Below are 18,398 nucleotides of genomic sequence, written 5' to 3' on the forward strand. Positions count from 1 at the left end.
TCATTGTTGGATGAAAATTCACCAGATAAATTGTCCAGTGAGACCAAAGGTACAACTGATCAGTCATGGCTAGTAGTTTTCTCTAGTTTCTCTGTTTTTTAAAAAACTTTAAGCCAGTGTCTGAATGCTAAATTGTATAGACAGATTGATAGACATATAAATGGATGAAGTAAAATATGTATAACATACCGCATTTGGGGTGAGACATAAAAATATACAGGCTGGCATCTAACAGTTGATGAGTAACTGATAAATCTGACTGTATGTATGATTTACTTCATTTAAATAAATTCAAAATTATATTCTAGTTTCTTTAGAAACATTCTTTGTCTGACTTTTTCAAAAAAGAATGCCATGAGGTCCTAGTTGTCATTTGTGTGCAAAAAAATTTAACACTGAATTGAAACTATGGTCGTCATCACTACCAAATTACATCATGCTCACTATGCTTGGAAAAAGGTAATGAAATAAAAGGTAACAATTTCTTGTCGGACAGTCAAGAACACCAAACCACAGGCAAAACCTAACCTTAGATCCTAGAGAGGTAACTGAGGTCTCCCTCTTATGTCTCTTCTCGTTTTCAACCTCCTTCAATGATTTGTCTTTGGGTTCAGTCGGCTGAAAAAGACATGGGAAATAATTATTTCAAGCAGATTCCAGATTTAATAGATTATCAATATAGGAAAATTTCATACTTTCATCTAGGTAAAGCACTATGCTTCACCTGCAAACTGGTATGCATCTTCACCAGCCAAGGATCATCAATCCACTTCATTTTACACCAACCCTTGGCAAATGTAGTTAGCTGAAACAGTACCTACCATAGAGAATTTGACTGCATGCAGCTGAAAGAAATTGATCCAATTAGACTGCTCATTCTGTTTACGATGGAAAATAGCTGAGAATTATCATTTTGTCCTCAGCAGACTTCTACACCTATTTTATGTCAGTTTATCCAAATCAAGCCATTCATGTGCAGGCTGTTCTAATCAAAGAATGCAGTCATAATGTGTTAACATAATGAAAATGTCACACCAAACACCCAACATTCATAATTAGCTTTCTTAGAGGTCAACTGATTTAGCATGCAGCAACTCTTGTCAAAAACACTCTTTCTGGCTAGCTATGAATGCCATGGATCAATGTGTTACCAAGTGGATCAATGACCATTTGCTAGCAAAGATGAGAGATATGATGTAGGTTATATGATGTTCACAAATTTAAATACAAAATCTTAACATTGTCAATGCTGCCACTGCCATCTATCATATAAAAAGTAATAACTCCTCACTATCTGGAAAATCAACCAGGATGGAAATTTATTTTTTACTATGGTCCATGCCTGGCCCAATCATTATAAGGTTTATAGAAAACAGTTAGGTGCCAAAAAAGGACTAATGAAACTACTGCCCATCTTCAAAAGGTTAAAGATATACTTCAGCCAAAACTGTAAACAAAAACCACATTTGGAATAACTCCAACTTTCCATGAAATTATGCAGCTGCATAACTAGATAAATCTTGATATGCATTACACTAGGAAAGAAACAGAAGTGGTTATTATCTTCTGCAACAAAAATGCCCTTCCTTTATAACTATAATTTACTCCAAGTCTGAGAATAAAGACTACTATTAGATGGAAAACTCTGATTCTTTGGTTACTTTGGTTCATTATTTGGCTATCACTGCACAATGAAAGCTCTTGAAACTCTATGAGGATGGCAACACTAGACAAAAATATTACACACATAAACACAGTGTTCATGGCATGGACAGCATTCACAAAGACTGTGAATTTCAGTGAATGTCTTTAAGTTAAGATGGTCTGTCTAAACCTCTTTATGGTTTTAACAGGGTGACACCTCCAACTCTTTACCAGCATCTGCTGGAACAGAGTCATGGGGTGCCAACATAACTTTATGGCTGTAAATGGAGGAACTGAAAATAATCAACTCAGTGTATTATTTCTGTTTACAAAAATTGCTCATGCATCTCTGCTCTGAACTGACACAAAGTACATTTGAATTGTAACTCACCTACAAATGGTTTATAGACTACAAGAATTCTGCAGAATACTAAATCTTGCCTGGAGCTGTCAATCATATTCAAAATAATTGCAAAGTCAATGTGGCATGAAAAGAAATTCATTATGACGTTCTTATGCCTGTGATGAGCAGCACCCTCCATGATAAATACACCCCATAAAGTTTTATGACTATATACAACAGTGAAAGAGATAACTGAGCTAAATGCCAAAACTTAACATTAATGCTTACACCAACGTTGATGAGATGCGAGAAAATGTATATATGACTCACCCATTCCATAAACAAGACAAACATATTTCACATTCAAATCTGAACATGTTAAAAAAAATCTGTATGCATGACATTCTAACTACCAACTGCCAAGTGATAATTTTGCCTGTCTGTTTAAACTGTTGATCTTAAATAGCTTTTCTAATATTTCTCACAACCATACTCACGCTACTTTTCTTAAAGACAGATTCAACCCATTTTCTGTGATAACTCTGAAACTGTCATTTTTATGATTTTTTTAAATATAAAAACAAAAAACAAAGCAACTCAAATAATGCATCATTTCAAATCTTTCCTTGCAGATTCTGTACATTAAGATAAAACAAATCTAGCAATTCACACAAAATCTTTCATTAGAAATGCAGCATTTGGCAGATTTCCAAAATTTTGCATATCAGTTTCAATTACATCCTGAAACACACTAATAAATAGCAAAAGCAAATAATACATTATTTTCACTGAATGTTATCACCTCTGGGTCTATTCTGGCAGTTCCACTCTCATTAGGCAGCAATAAAATAAGCAAGACCCTTGCAATATATCTTCTATATTTCTTGCAAGCACTATTAAGATATACAGTATAGCTTATGGGGCAAAGAACACTCTGATAATAACTGTACACTTCTGCAGCATCAGCTCATGAATCTAAATTGACCTTGTCATGTCCAATTAGCTGCTCTTAATAGAAGAGAACAATGACCTACTACTATAAATAGCAGAAAAAATGGCCTATTTCAAACCCTCTTCAATTTCTTATTAAAAGATATTACTTCTAGTTATTTTCATTCACTCTTCAAACCAATGTGCAGATATGTTGGGTGGATGGGCGGTGGTGGTGGTTAGGAATGACATCTGCCTGACTCCTAATTAATGACAAAATAACATTTTTAGGAGGAAATAATTGCAAAAATGAAAAGATCTGCATGAATTGAAATCTTGCCTCCTGAAACTTTGACCTGAGAACTGACATAAATGCCTGCTTCAAGCAAGTGTTTGTATCAGAAATATGTTTTTGACCTTAGCAAAAAATAATTGTTAAATATTCCTTAATGAAGGAAACAGAGTGGCATTATCAAGTGCTACATTCAAATAAGGTTCATGGATTGAGTTCAGACATGCCTGTAACACTTGACAGCAACAATGACGATCCTAAAAGGTATATTTAAATTTGATTTGATTGATAGAAATTTCCCTATGAAATTTCCATTTTGTACTGTGTGCTTCATTGTTAAAGATTCAGCAAGTGGCCATGTAGGCCTGATATAACTCTGGCTTACAGTACTTAACAGTTCACCATTTCATTTAAATTACCTATGTAGTACATGTACTATAATATCACAGCCTATGTAAACTCTCTCCCAAACTTACATCATAGTTTAATAAAAATGCTTTCAAAATTGTCTCTATTAATGAAAAAAGCATAATTAATATGCAATCTACTGGCCATAAATGAACAATTACTTGCTAACAAATGTCTTTAATTATACCAAGAATTCTGAACATTAATTACAAAACTGGACAAAGTTATGCTAGCCTGCAATTATGCACTACCCAGCATGACCAACAAGCCAACAAATGAAGTCTTCAGGTAAGGAGTTGCAATCACAAAATTTTCGGGATGGCAACGGCCACACTAAATTTAAGATCAGCACCATTTTCATTTAGGATCAACTACACATCAGAATTAGTCTTACAGTAAAAACCACAGATGATAAAAAGTTTTTTTTTGTTTTTTATTTTACCTCGAAAAACGTGTTTTTTACATTTTTTATTTTTTTGCATTTTTTATATTTGGTACTTCCATTTTTTTTTTTTATCATCAGCCATACAGGCGGTCCTCTGTCATACTCTAGATAACAAATATCAATCAATAATGAATGTATGATGCTAGCCTACGATACTTTACGTAAACATGCTACAATATAGTGCTGATATCTGGTAGTGTAGGCTAGGCATGTATACACTGGAAGATGACGCTGTGTTTAACCTTTTGCAGTCCCTTTGTTTGGAAGTAAAATATTGATTTTTGTGTTGCCTAAAAACTACTGGAATGTTTTTTTTCGTTTTTTATTTATTGAGAAAAAAATGCGTTTTTTTAAGTTTTTTATTTTAATTTTAACATTTTTAACATCTATGGTAAAAACCTGGTGTTGATATGATTATTCAAAGTGTGAAGTGTCAAATTTTTAATTACAGAAAATTTTAAAGTTAAATGTATTGAGCAATAAAGTCTTATCACATTTAAGCCTGAAAAGTCTTTGTGAAGGGTCACTTTGACCTTTTTTCGTTCATCTCCCCCATGTCAGTGTAAACTTCAAAGGGACAGCATTCCAACCCAGTGAAATTGACCGGGGTATCTTAACACGGTCCTCAGAAAGTAAACATTTGAGCTACCAACCCTAACCGCTTGGTAGGAACCGATGTCCACTCATTATATTTTCAAGGGAAATTGTCACGCACTGTTGTTCACAGATTCTGAGCTGTATAAACCTGATGAAAGGAATTATTTCTTTGGGAAAGATTAGGGACCACTGCCTACGATGGGGCAGAATAACTTAGAGTGTACACTTTAGAGCAATCTGACTTTAAAGTGACGACCTTAGTCAACACTCTTTGGTCTGGAAATTACCTAGAAGAGGAAACGTAGTTGACTCCGGGGAGGCATAAAGATATCAGTGCTTTCCTCGTGAAACATGGGATCAGGTGGTCATTGTGTAAAAAGAAAGGCATGTATAGTGCTAGGACACACAAGTCCTGAAAGAAACAGTGATAAGGAACAGCTTTCTGAGAGAAAGACGAGACAGTATGAAGACAGGAGTACAGGGAGAAGAAAGAAAGAAGGATGAGGTTAGAATAATGGGACCAGGAAGTCCATGAAGGGGCAGAACATAGAGCTTAGGAAGGATGAACTAGAAGATGTTGATATACAGTCAGACAGGAAGGTGATGCAATCAATCGTGGTCAGTGCGCTCTTTTCACCTCTCATTATGATGATGTAATAAATCCAAACTGGACACACCTGTTAAATTCTACTTACATAATCTAACTTGAATTGGAATTGCTGGTATTAATTTGTCCTGATTAAATTTGTTGTTTTCTTGTCAAAAGGGGACTCGTATTGTTTAATTTCTTCCCAGTATTCTCGCTCAGTTCTCTGTTGAAATTCCATTCTTCTTTCACTCCCGCTGGGCTATAATATCGAGGGAAGTCATCCTCTGGATAACGCCAGCCAAACCTAATTAACCACCCCTCTTACTAAGAGGGTGACGTTACACATAGCAGCAATAACAGACGATTGACATTGGTACTGTGGTGGTCATATTGATTGTCCTGTTGGCACCTTGTTTTTTTAGAACCAATTAGACAATGGGTTGAATGTGTTGCAGAGTTTCATGGCATAATTCATGAAGCAGTTCAGGGTTAGAAATAACAAACTTATGCCAATGGACAATAGGCAATCCAATAAGCTCTATTGGTCCATGACGAGCAAAGCTAAAATTCATTCAACAAAATCAACAGAAATAAATTTTTTTGTTGCAACATTCTGTCACCTTTGCAAAATATTCTGACATAAAGTCATGCCCTTGGGGATAAAGTAAGACTACAACATGATTTACGCCAAACTAGACCGAAATATGTATTAGCCTGGCACCCATTTGTCTTCTCAAGATTTATCAGATTACAAGACAATTCTCTCTCTAAAATAATAATAATAATAATAATAATAATAATAATAATTATAATAATAATAATTTTGAGATGAAATTGCTACCTTACCAATACACCGTCTGGATAAGCCTAATGCAACCTTATGAATTATGCATCCAACAATACTTTCAAGTTATTTATGCTAAAATCTTATACCATCGCATGAATCCAAAAACACTATCATATATTTACATCAAGCATCCAAATGAATTTTCAATGAAATTATGGATGACTTTGGTGGACTGACAATTCCATCTTTTGTCCTTGACATTCCATGATGTGTGTCTACCATTGCCAAGCTGTATCTGATCAATACAGATCTTTCAATGTTAAAAAGGAGGGGCAGAATGAATGCACTGTGGGCATTAGTTAAGACTGAAAAATGAATACAGTAATGGCTAACAGATCAATATGAAATCGACGGTCATTCTCTCAAGTGAGAAAATGTGCATCAACACACATTTGCAGCGATATAATGTCAATTTATTCAAATGTACATGTATTTAAAATATAATTATTCCAGTAAACTCTTTGTAAAATGTTCAAAGTGTTGTACAAACTTGAAACTAATATACAATTTTTTTTCATAATTTTAGGTAACAAAAAAGTTATGTTCTGGAATGAAAAAGTAAAGATTGATCAATTGATATACCCTGTGCAGAAGATGTACAACATCCCATTGTTTTTTTCACACATTTATGCCTATTCATAGTTGAATATATATACATTTGAAAAATTTAATATTGCATGACAATCAATTACTTTTGGAACTTCTTTACTTTGGTGAATGCCTAACTGTGTAGTATTATTATTCATATTTGACAATGTTTTTAACTTCTCAATCACATACACAAATAATATCGAGAAATCTAACCTGAAGCTTTTGTTCTCACAGTGAGGACTTCATCAGCAGTCTGTGGACTCGCAGGGCAAATAAACTGAGTCAAATATCAGAGTCAAGTGTTTGCTAGGAATAAAATGACAGTGATATATTTTGCATAGGGCATCTTCCTTTAGTAATGCTCACCTACCCACTGGGTCACTTATCAACAAAGAGGTATAACATCACAAGAAGATGGCCACAAGAATAGTGTGTAATTTAGGAACCAAATAATATAAGAAATGCCCTAACAATGAAGTACAGAAAAGCTTTGCGGTAGGGTTGAAACGTTGCCTGTGGGTGTTCAAAACTGAACTTACATCTTATAGATTTTAAGTGTTTTTGCATTTATCTTTGTTTTGTGTGCCTTTTAGGGGCAATTCTTTTTCAATTATCTGAGTTTTGTATGCCTTCCTGGGTCAGTTTTTGCATTTATCTTTGTTTTGTGTGCCTTTTAGGGGCAATTCTTTTTCAATTATCTGAGTTTTGTATGCCTTCCTGGGTCAGTTTTTGCATTTATCTTTGTTTTGTGTGCCTTTTAGGGGCAATTCTTTTTCAATTATCGGAGTTTTGTATGCCTTCCTGGGTCAGTTTTTGCATTTATCTTTGTTTTGTGTGCCTTTTAGGGGCAATTCTTTTTCAATTATCGGAGTTTTGTATGCCTTCCTGGGTCAGTTTTTGCATTTATCTTTGTTTTGTGTGCCTTTTAGGGGCAATTCTTTTTCAATTATCGGAGTTTTGTATGCCTTCCTGGGTCAGTTTTTGCATTTATCTTTGTTTTGTGTGCCTTTTAGGGGCAATTCTTTTTCAATTATCGGAGTTTTGTATGCCTTCCTGGGTCAGTTTTTGCATTTATCTTTGTTTTGTGTGCCTTTTAGGGGCAATTCTTTTTCAATTATCTGAGTTTTGTATGCCTTCCTGGGTCAGTTTTTGCATTTATCTTTGTTTTGTGTGCCTTTTAGGGGCAATTCTTTTTCAATTATCTGAGTTTTGTATGCCTTCCTGGGTCAGTTTTTGCATTTATCTTTGTTTTGTGTGCCTTTTAGGGGCAATTCTTTTTCAATTATCTGAGTTTTGTATGCCTTCCTGGGTCAGTTTTTGCATTTATCTTTGTTTTGTGTGCCTTTTAGGGGCAATTCTTTTTCAATTATCTGAGTTTTGTATGCCTTCCTGGGTCAGTTTTTGCATTTATCTTTGTTTTGTGTGCCTTTTAGGGGCAATTCTTTTTCAATTATCTGAGTTTTGTATGCCTTCCTGGGTCAGTTTTTGCATTTATCTTTGTTTGGTATGCTTTTAGAAGGGGCAGCTTTTTCCATTTATCTTTCTTATGTATGCCTTTTGGGAACAGATTTTTGCATCCAACATTGTTTTGTATGCCTTTTTGGGTCAGTTTTTGTATTTATCTTTGCTTTCTATGCCTTCTTTGGGGCAATGTTTTGCATTTGTCTTTGTTTTGTATGCATTTGTTGTGGCAGTTTTTTGCATTTATCTTTGTCTTGTATGCCTTTATGACACTGTTTTGCATTTACCTTTGTCCTGTATATGTTTTGGGGCAGTATTTTGCAACGTCTCTACCTTTTATCTCTTGTCTCATGGTGGATATTTGCTTTAGGTTGGAGGGCATTGTCTTCTTAGGGTTTGGGCAAGGTACTTTAAACACTGCCATTTTTTTGCAAACTAGCTTTTGCTTGGCACTGTGTAACCAGTATTGTGTTGTTCAAACCAATTCAGATATATACACAAGTGATTGCTGTATCTGGTACCTAGTCTAACAGATATACATACCTTACAGACCCCCTGCCCACATACAACAGTTACTGTTGGCATCATAATTTTTTATTTTAATGAATATCACATGTGCTGCAAGTGTGTAATTACTTTTATATTACTCAGCACTTGTAAACCCCTTGGATAAGAATTTTTTATGTTCTATTAATAAATTTTTCATTCACACTGCATGCAACTTAATGATTTATAAAGAATAATCTACTGCGTGAGTTCCAATTTATGTTGTTTATGACGTCTGTGTTGTTGAAAACTAGAACCAGTAGAAGGTGCAATACAAAGGGCCCTGCTCCATGAGGCCTTAAACAGAAGAATTTGTAACACCAAGACTCAGGTGGGCAGTCAAGGGCCTTGTCTACTCCAAATGATCATTTGGAATGCTTGAATCAAACTCTTTCATAGATTTATAATAAAAACAACATTTCCAGTAAAGAGAATAAGTTAAGTGACAAGGGCCATGAATCTGTCCAAAATAGAGTTAATTAGACAAAACCAAGAAAAACACATCTAGGTATTATGTAACAATATCACATCTAAATTGCATCAGAATATGTTGAGTTAAACATGCTGACATCTTTATCCATGCACCTGGAATTTTTAATCCAATTAAGGCTGGGTTAGATCCTAGGAACCTGGGTTCTACTCTCTGACTTAAGTCAAACCAAACATGTAAAATGGTGTATAATACCATGCACCATACTTGGTAAATACAGTTTCATCTTATACCTTGTTTTTTCCTTGATCTCTATGTACATCCATAATTACATGGTGACATCACAGCCGTTGTACTATACTGGACCATATCTGCTGGACTTTTCAGTTAGAATAACAGCTGGGCCCAGTGGTAAAATGTATGGCACAAGTGAATTATAAAAAATTATTTTGGAAAATCTTTCCGAAAGACCTTATTTTTAAACAAAAATACCTCAAATGAACTGAAAGCAATTTCTGTGAATTATGAATTAGACCATTTTGGTTGCTGAGTATTGAAATTATCTCTGATACTCACATAAGAATCTCCAACTAGGAAAAATATTTTCTAACATGACTCAGTTAACTTGTTCACAAGATACATGCATATACAAGTGCATGTACAAATTTTCTTGTCGTGGTCTTTGAAGAGAGAAGTAGTAATAAGTCACTGCCAAGATGGTCATCATGGCCATAAAATGGGAGACCCGATTAGCACCGTTTTAATTTAAAACCAAACACATATCATAAGAAGCTTTTATGTGTCAATGTAATCATTCATTTCTTTGAAGTAGTAATAAACAATTTTCAAGATGGTCACTATAGTGGCCATATTGGGTGTCAGGTTAGCATCATCCTGGTTTATGATCTACTAGACAACATAATACGTCTTTTAGTGAAAACCCAATGTTGAAGTGGCCATCCATTCAGAGAGAATAATGATTAACTGATTCTGAAGTTTGCTGCCATGGTAGGTATGTTGGATGTTAAAATTAAAATGGTAATGATGTTACATCCAATATGGCACCCACAGCAAAATCTTGTGAATGCCATTTCTCCCGAATGGCTGGTCATTTTGAGAATGGATCAACTTGTAACAAAATTACTTATTGGGATTATATAATAAAATGGATCATTTATGGGGAAAAGTTAAGTGTCAAGATTTTCCTGAGAAAGGAATGATCTCTATATTGATAACAAAAAAGTACATAAAAATAACTGAAAGAGGAAGCAGGCAATTTATGTAGATAACAATAAAAAATTTCAGTAAGTGAATTAATTAACCTTTACATTCCAGGCTAAAATTGGTTCAAGGTGCTAAACAGCTGAAACCTTTCCCCACATCCCATTATTCTGTCTCAATGTATACAGAATTCATTCCTCTGAGCATATTGCCTATTTCTCTAACACCCTACAATTTTATGCCAAGTTAGCAATTCTTGGGTAATATTGAAAAAGGTCTATAGTACCTGGTCAAATACCTCTTTTAGGTGATGTAGAATATAACCAAACATTAACTCCATCTACGCCAACAGAAGGACAGCTTGGCAAATAATGTTGACACTGCTCATAAGACAGACAGTCATCAGGCTCTTTTTGAACAGGCTGACCTTTGTTCAAAACATAAAATTTAAACAGTAGCAGTTTTTACAAATCAACAAATATCTCTGTGTACCTTGGCACAGACAGTTCCTTTCAGACCTTAATTGTGTTCTGGATGCTTGATGAGATAGTAAATTGGAAAGGAGGAGGATCGGTATTTAAGTTTGTAAATTGACTATTGGTCCAAGTGACTGTCTTCAGCCATCCCAAACCCACCAGCCCTGAATTCCTCCTTGTGAATGTTTGTCTCAAATTACTGTATGCTCAACATATGTTCTAATAATTATTATTTTGTTATAAAAGGTTCTGGTGCCCCAAATCAACATTTTCCATCTTTCATATGTGCATGTAGTCCAATATAGAACTGTAAGTTTAAAGTCCTTCAAAAATTTTTTGCAGACTGTTTTTTGGTATAACACACAATCATGAATGCCGTATCCAGAGTTTTGCATTCATGTCATTCTGCAGATACCATTTTATAGCTGAAATATACTGCTCTTGAAAATTAAAATATTTATAAAAATTCATTTAAAAAAAGAATGGTAATTTTATGCATTCTATCCAAACATTACAGAAGCCTGTCCAAACCAGTCTGTTGGGTACCATATTTCTCTCATCAGTGCAATGATCGTGTTGATTATCCAATTAAGAATTGTTACAGAGTGGCTGACAACACAAGCTGTAAACTAATTGCCTTATTGCTGTAATTTGGAGAGTTTAATGTCAAAGGCGGCATATTTTGTAGGTGTTATAATAAAGGGATCAAACATGGGTTCATGATGGCTTGTGAGTCTATAATAATAAAAAAAATATGCCAACCTTTGGCTGGGGTAAAAAAAAAAGGAAGAAACTGACCAAAAATGATTCTGGTAGAAACAACTAAGCATGTTGATTTTCTGTTACGTTTAATTGTTATTGTGCAAGTTTTCAAGATGCTTTAAGAGGACTATTTATGGAAATATTTATTTAGTTCATTCTTCCTAAAGTGCCCAAACATATGCTTTCTCCCTATGCTAAAAAAACATCAGAAAACGCAAGTTCAACAATGCCTGGAAATCCATGTTCAAGTTGGTGTAGGTGGGTAGGAAAGGTCCTGTGTTTGCACTGTGTTTAATGCAAGGTCAATATTTAAGTTATTATATGTGGCAAGAAATTATATCACTAGACATATGCAGACACCACTGCATAAGGGACATTTGGAACAGAAAGCTATTGAGAGCCTGTTAAGTGTGAAATTTATTAATTACAAGGAATGTTTAAGTTGACAAAAGGCAGGAAATGTGTGAAGGAAACTAAAAATGCTTGTGGATTTTACAACAAAATCTTTGCAGTGAACAATGAGATGTTCAATTCTTCCCCTTTCATTTAACTGACGATATCCGTAATATCACTATGCCATCAGAATCTGATCCATGTCAAAAACTTGCTGTTTTAATATACTAAAAGTATACATTCTATGAAAAAAAATGCATTTTTTTGTTTTCAGTCCCCTTAAAACAAGTAAAATGTATGTTTAAAACATGTAAAATGTATGTTTAAAACAAATAAAATGTATGTTGATAAGAAACCCCACTGATTTAGAGGCCACTCTAATGATGTAATTTTCTAAATCTACTGATTTGATGTCCTGGTTTGGCCACATGTATGATTCTGGATCAATGTGGAAAATTATCAAAACTGTTTGAAATGAATAAAATCCCATGGCAGTTAAGTTTCTTTCATTTTACAATTTACACTGAACTTGCTTTGCATGTTATATCTATATACAGAGCAGTCAACTTCAGGAGATGTAAATTTATTTGAAGATTTCTCAACAAGTGATGTATCTTCTGCTGCCATAGCAGGCTTTGTGACAAGGACTCACTTCTGAAACATTACTCTGTGACATTCCACCCCCCATGTCAGCTCAAAATTTATGAATTTAGGGTAAACATACTTTTATTCCAATTCTGTTGTGGTTGAGCTGTAATTTGTGAAAACAAAGTTTTTTTGGTAAAATTTATCACATCAGGAGTACTTGAAATGGAGTAAATAAAATTACTGTTAAGAAAGGTGACACATTCCAATCCCATCCAAGACTTTATACAATTTTATGATGTTTAATATATGATGGAATCATTAAAACAGTTGCTGAAGATACTGCATTCTTGAAAATATTCTTAGCATTGCCATGATATGAAGATTTAGAACCTCAGCAACCTGGCAAATCAGCTTTGTTAACCTAAGTCAATGTTGTATTTCCTTATTCCATGCAGTTTTTGATAAATTGGCAAGGGCATTAAACTCTTACCAACTTCATTGTGCTTAAAACTTCTCTGTGGTACCAGAAAACTTTAAATGTGTTCAATGAACATGAATGTTCTGCTACCTAACGTTTGTATCACCCTGCACTCAACAGTGCTGGAGACCTAATGCAAAACTATCAAGTGTGTTGAGAGATGCATGGCTGCACAGATGGTTGTATGAATGGATAAGGGTAATAATTATAAGCTTAAAGTTTCCACATTCAGGACACTGGATTACACATCTTTTTACCATCATGCTCTTTAAATAGGATACTCATAAATTGATTACAACTTTACAGCAGGCATCATTAAAATGTGAACAAAGGCAAAATCCCACTGATTTTGGATTCCATTTAGTTTAATCTCTAAATGCCATCATATAAAATGCTATTGTCATGCTGAAAAGGTTGAATAAATCAATTTCCATTCTGAACCCCAAAGAAATCTAAGATTGCTATTTGTAAGAAATGATTAATAATATAGCCAAGAGCATCAATATTTTTTGGAGTCCTAAGGATCCAATGCATCAACCAACTATGTTCAAAGAAAACAAAAATTGTTCATTTAGGCAATTTCAAAATTAATTAGAAATCAAAAGAACAGAATCAAAGTATAGATACTGATGACTTTGACATTACACAAGATGCTTCAACAAATTATGTTCAAAGAAAACAAAAATTGTTCATTTAGGCAATTTCACAATTAATTAGCAAAAGCAGAAGAGAATCAAAGTATACTGAATACTGATGACTTTGACATTACACAAGATAGGATGGAAGAACATAACCACGTGATGTTTTTAGTCATGGTCCTGTTTACCACTGCAAACATAATACACTAAATAATATTGATCATACTTTCTACATTTTCTTTATTTTATATGAGGGGTATTTGAAAACTTCTATATATGTTGTTAAAACATTTATGTTTCTTTTAACCTGTCAATAAATGTAATGCTGATAGACAAATATAACAACATTGTATAAAATGACATGCTGGGCACATGCTGATATATGCGTCTGGTGTAATACTGGTAAATGACAAATGTGTAAAACTGAAGGAAAAACAGAACCATTCTGCTACTGAGCAAAGAGCACAATGTAAGTTAAGGTGCTCTTTGGGTTCTCTCCAACTAATATCATGGGTGACTGGAATAAAGTTTATGGTAGTTTTATGGTAGTAATTCTGCATCACATCCTAAAATTCTGAGGTTGTTTCATGGTTTGCCACATCCTCAATACAGTAATGATTTAGCTCCAAGTGATTTTTTGACTGAATCTCATTAACTCATTAACCCCTGGTGCCGTGTTTACATGGCAGGAGGTAGTAGCCTACTGCCAAGCTCTGTAGCGTCAAGTTCATGTACGATACACTAAAGTGGGTGGTATTATAGAAAGGTAGACAGATGAAGCTCTACAATGATACCAAATAATCTGAACATTTTAGTTGCACTACAAAATAAAGAGGGAAAAACCTCAGTTTTTGGACCCATTTCTTTTTCAACCAAAATTCGCCCATGGTAGGAATCCGATTTTGTGTCTGGATTTTAGACTTTTTGGCCTCAGATCTAAGGCAGATGGGTCTGAACTGCACACAGACAGATGACCCATAGCAGAAAGTAGGATAAGGTGGGCATTTGGAATAAAGAGTGGTCTCGATACGAAAATGATGGGTCCGTTGAGCAAAAAAAAACCAAAAAAAAAAACCACTCCAACTTTTACCCTTCTGCTCATGCGCGAGCAAAGTAACTAATGGAAAATTATGTTTCTAACATAACTAGGCATTAGGCTAATGGAAAATCTGTTGGAAGTCAATGTATTAGGATGTATTCAGAATTAGCTTTCAAAATGTGTTTCCTACTTGAATTTCAGGCAAAAACAACAAAAACATCCAGGGGTTAATGAGTTAACAAAGACTGACTAAGGGGAAGGCAACTGGAAAGAAGTCATGCAGTTGGAAGTGCAGTTATTCAGTGAATGATCATACCAAAAAGTGAATACAAAATGGATTTAATAACTAAATAATCAGAAAAGAAAAGTTTGTAGAGGTACACTGGGGGTACTTGGTGTGGATGCATTGATGTACTACTGTTCACTAATCATGAACTTTATTGTACAGTGCAATAATATTCACACCTTTTTAAATACCTCTTTTGCCACTAGAATATTGACATTTAAAATATTATTTAAGGCATTATTACGATTTCCTTTAAATATATTTTCTTCCATTGTTTCAAATACTACAAATCAGAACTAGAGTATCAAAGGGAGATTATCAAGTCTAATAATTTACCAAAATCAGAGTTGCCTCCTTGACTTATAAAATTGATTTACGTTGCGCTCTACAGTTTTGTATTTTGCTTAGGGTTAGAATTTTAAAGAAAAAGAATTTCCCCGGCTTTCCTCACTGGTTATACTGGCTATTTAGAAAAGACCTTGTATACCTTAGGTATAATTCAAAGAACCTTTAATTCCCTTTATTTTGGTGTATGATTGATGGGTGTTATATGGATTATAGAGTATACAACTTGGCCTTACTCCAGATGTGCACCTTTCAAAAAAGTGCTAGCTTCACTTGGTCATTTTCACTTCCTGAACTTCAGAGATAAATTGTATAAAAAAAAGAGCCGATATCTTTTTTTTACATTTTATATATTTGGTAATTCATTCATTGCACTTTCAGAAGCTGGTATTGTCTAGTCTGGCAAAATTCATTTTCCCTATTATAATAGCTGCTATGGATAGTGTATTTTAGACTAATTCAGGCTAATTTTTTAGACAAGGGAGCTGTCATTTTAGTTAGCAGTGTGCTTAGATTATGCACAATTTCCAAAAGTACAATATCCAAAGAAATATCCTCCACATTACATTAATATAGCATAGAGGTATGCCAACATTCTCTCCATTGTACATGTTTTAAATGCAAACAACTTCACCTTACATAAGTCACTCTCTCAAAAGTACATAATAACTGGTGAGCGCCCCTTAAAAGGCCAACAAATCTATATGGTCTTAGTAATTTTGGTAAGATGATAAAGTTTGTTACAAATATTAATACATGTAATATTAATACATGTAATACAAACTATATTTGATAAAAGATACTGAACCCTATACCATATACATTAAGTGATTGGACACTATATCATATGTATTAAGTGACTGGATACAATACCATATGCATGAAGTGATTGGACACTATACCACATCCATGAAGTGATTGGACACTATACCATATGCATAAAGTGATTGGACACTATACCACATGTATGAAGTGACTGGACACTATACCACATGCATAAAGTGATTGGACACTATACCACATGTATGAAGTGACTACACACTATACCATATGTATGAAGTGATTGGACACTATACCACATGCATTAAGTGATTGGACACAATACCATATGCAGTGATTGGACACTATATCGTATGTATTAAGTGACTGGATACAATACCATATGCATGAAGTGATTGGACACTATACCACATCCATGAAGTGATTGGACACTATACCACATGCATAAAGTGATTGGACACTATACCATATGTATTAAGTGATTGGACACTATACCACATGCATTAAGTGATTGGACACAATACCACATGCATGAAGTGATTGGACACTATACCACATGTATGAAGTGACTGGACACTATACCATATGTATGAAGTGATTGGACACTATACCACATGCATTAAGTGATTGGACACAATACCATATGCATGAAGTGATTGGACACTATACCATATGTACGAAGTGACTGGACACTATACCATATTCATGAAGTGATTATACACTATACCATATGTATGAAGAGACTGACATGATACCATATGTATGAAGTCATTGGATACAATACCATATTAAGTCACTGGACAACATGTCATATGTGTGAAGTGATTGGACACTATACCATATGTATTAAGTGACTGGATACAATACTATATGCATGAAGTGATTGAACACTATACCATATGTATTAAGTGACTGGATACAATACCATATGAAGTCAATGGACAACATGCCATATGCATGAAGTGAATGGACACTATACCATATGTATTAAGTGACTGGATACAATACTATATGCATGAAGTGATTATACACTATACCATATGTATGATGAGACTGACATGATACAATATGTATTAAGTCATTGTATAAAATACCATAGGAAGTCATTGGACAACATACCATATGCATGAACTGGTTGGATACTATACTAAATGCATGAAGTGATTGGACAATATACCATATACATAAAGTGATTGGACAATATACCATATACATAAAGTGATTTGACACTTCACCATATTCATGAAGTGATTATATACTATACCATACGTATGAAGAGACTGAAATGATACCATATGTATGAATTACTGGATACAATACCATATGCATGAAGTGACTGGACACTATACAGTGGGCATGAAGTGATTGAACATTATTACATATACATGAAGAGACTGAAATCCCTCCACACTAAAGACAAAAAGAAATAAAAAGGAAGGAAGGAAGGAATAAATATTACCCTTATGGGTCTAAGATCAAGATGTAAATAAAGTAAAAACAAATACAGAAGTCATCTGTGCATGAATCTTTAGTCACAGTGACCTTTTTTCAGTACCGCTGATTTACACTTCCTGATATACATGCTGTGGCAATTGTTATATGTGAAACAGGGTCTAATATATTTAGGATGTAATGAACAGACAGCTAAAAATAACCAATTCAATCAAGCATAAATTAGGTTACAGTTATGGAGTTTTGGTATGGTCAAGTTACTTCTCTTGTGATGCACCCAAATACCAATTTTTATGAGTGCAAGTGAAAATAGTATCCTGAATGTTAAGGGTGCAACAAGCCAATGCATGAAAATAAAAATAAATCAAAAGACACTGTTGGGCCACTAGCCCAATATATGTAGAAAATGTCAGAGAGATACCTTGAGCCGTTTGATAGTCATGCTCCAGAAACAAAATTGTCTGCAGAGACAGACGTACAGACAGAACGTCACACTGATAGCTATATCCTCCAGTATTACATACTGGGAGACAAACAGCTACTTAAGAATTGAAAGTTGGTCACAGTGGCTTGTTTTATGATGGCTGGCTTAACTTGCATGATGCATCAACATACCAGTTATCACAAGTTCAGGTTAAATAGGGTCCAATGGCATTAAGAGTATAATGAGCCAATGAATAACAAATGAACACATAAACAAATGGGTCATATACTACCATTTTCTTGGTGTGGGGATAGTTTATGCCTTACACCACAGTCAGCTAAAATCAAAAACTACACCTTGTTCCAAGGCTGCCCAAAGTAACCAACCATGCAT

At 34.4% G+C, this 18,398-nt stretch overlaps 1 protein-coding gene across 3 annotated transcripts in view; it reads right to left on the reverse strand.

Annotated features, from left to right (window-relative positions):
- LOC149796001 (uncharacterized) overlaps positions 1-18,398 on the reverse strand; it is a 199,533-nt gene that overhangs the window by 41,370 nt on the left and 139,765 nt on the right. For all 3 annotated transcript variants that reach the window (XM_089965923.1, XM_089965922.1, XM_089965921.1), the window contains one exon: positions 529-618. In XM_089965923.1, the coding sequence (XP_089822049.1) occupies positions 529-618 (90 nt within the window). The remainder of the gene's footprint in view (positions 1-528; positions 619-18,398) is intronic.

This window comes from Sinohyriopsis cumingii, chromosome 7 (genome assembly GCF_028554795.1).
Source record: "Sinohyriopsis cumingii isolate HCF-2022 chromosome 7, ASM2855479v2, whole genome shotgun sequence".
In the NCBI taxonomy this organism is placed as follows: Eukaryota; Metazoa; Mollusca; class Bivalvia; order Unionida; family Unionidae; genus Sinohyriopsis; species Sinohyriopsis cumingii.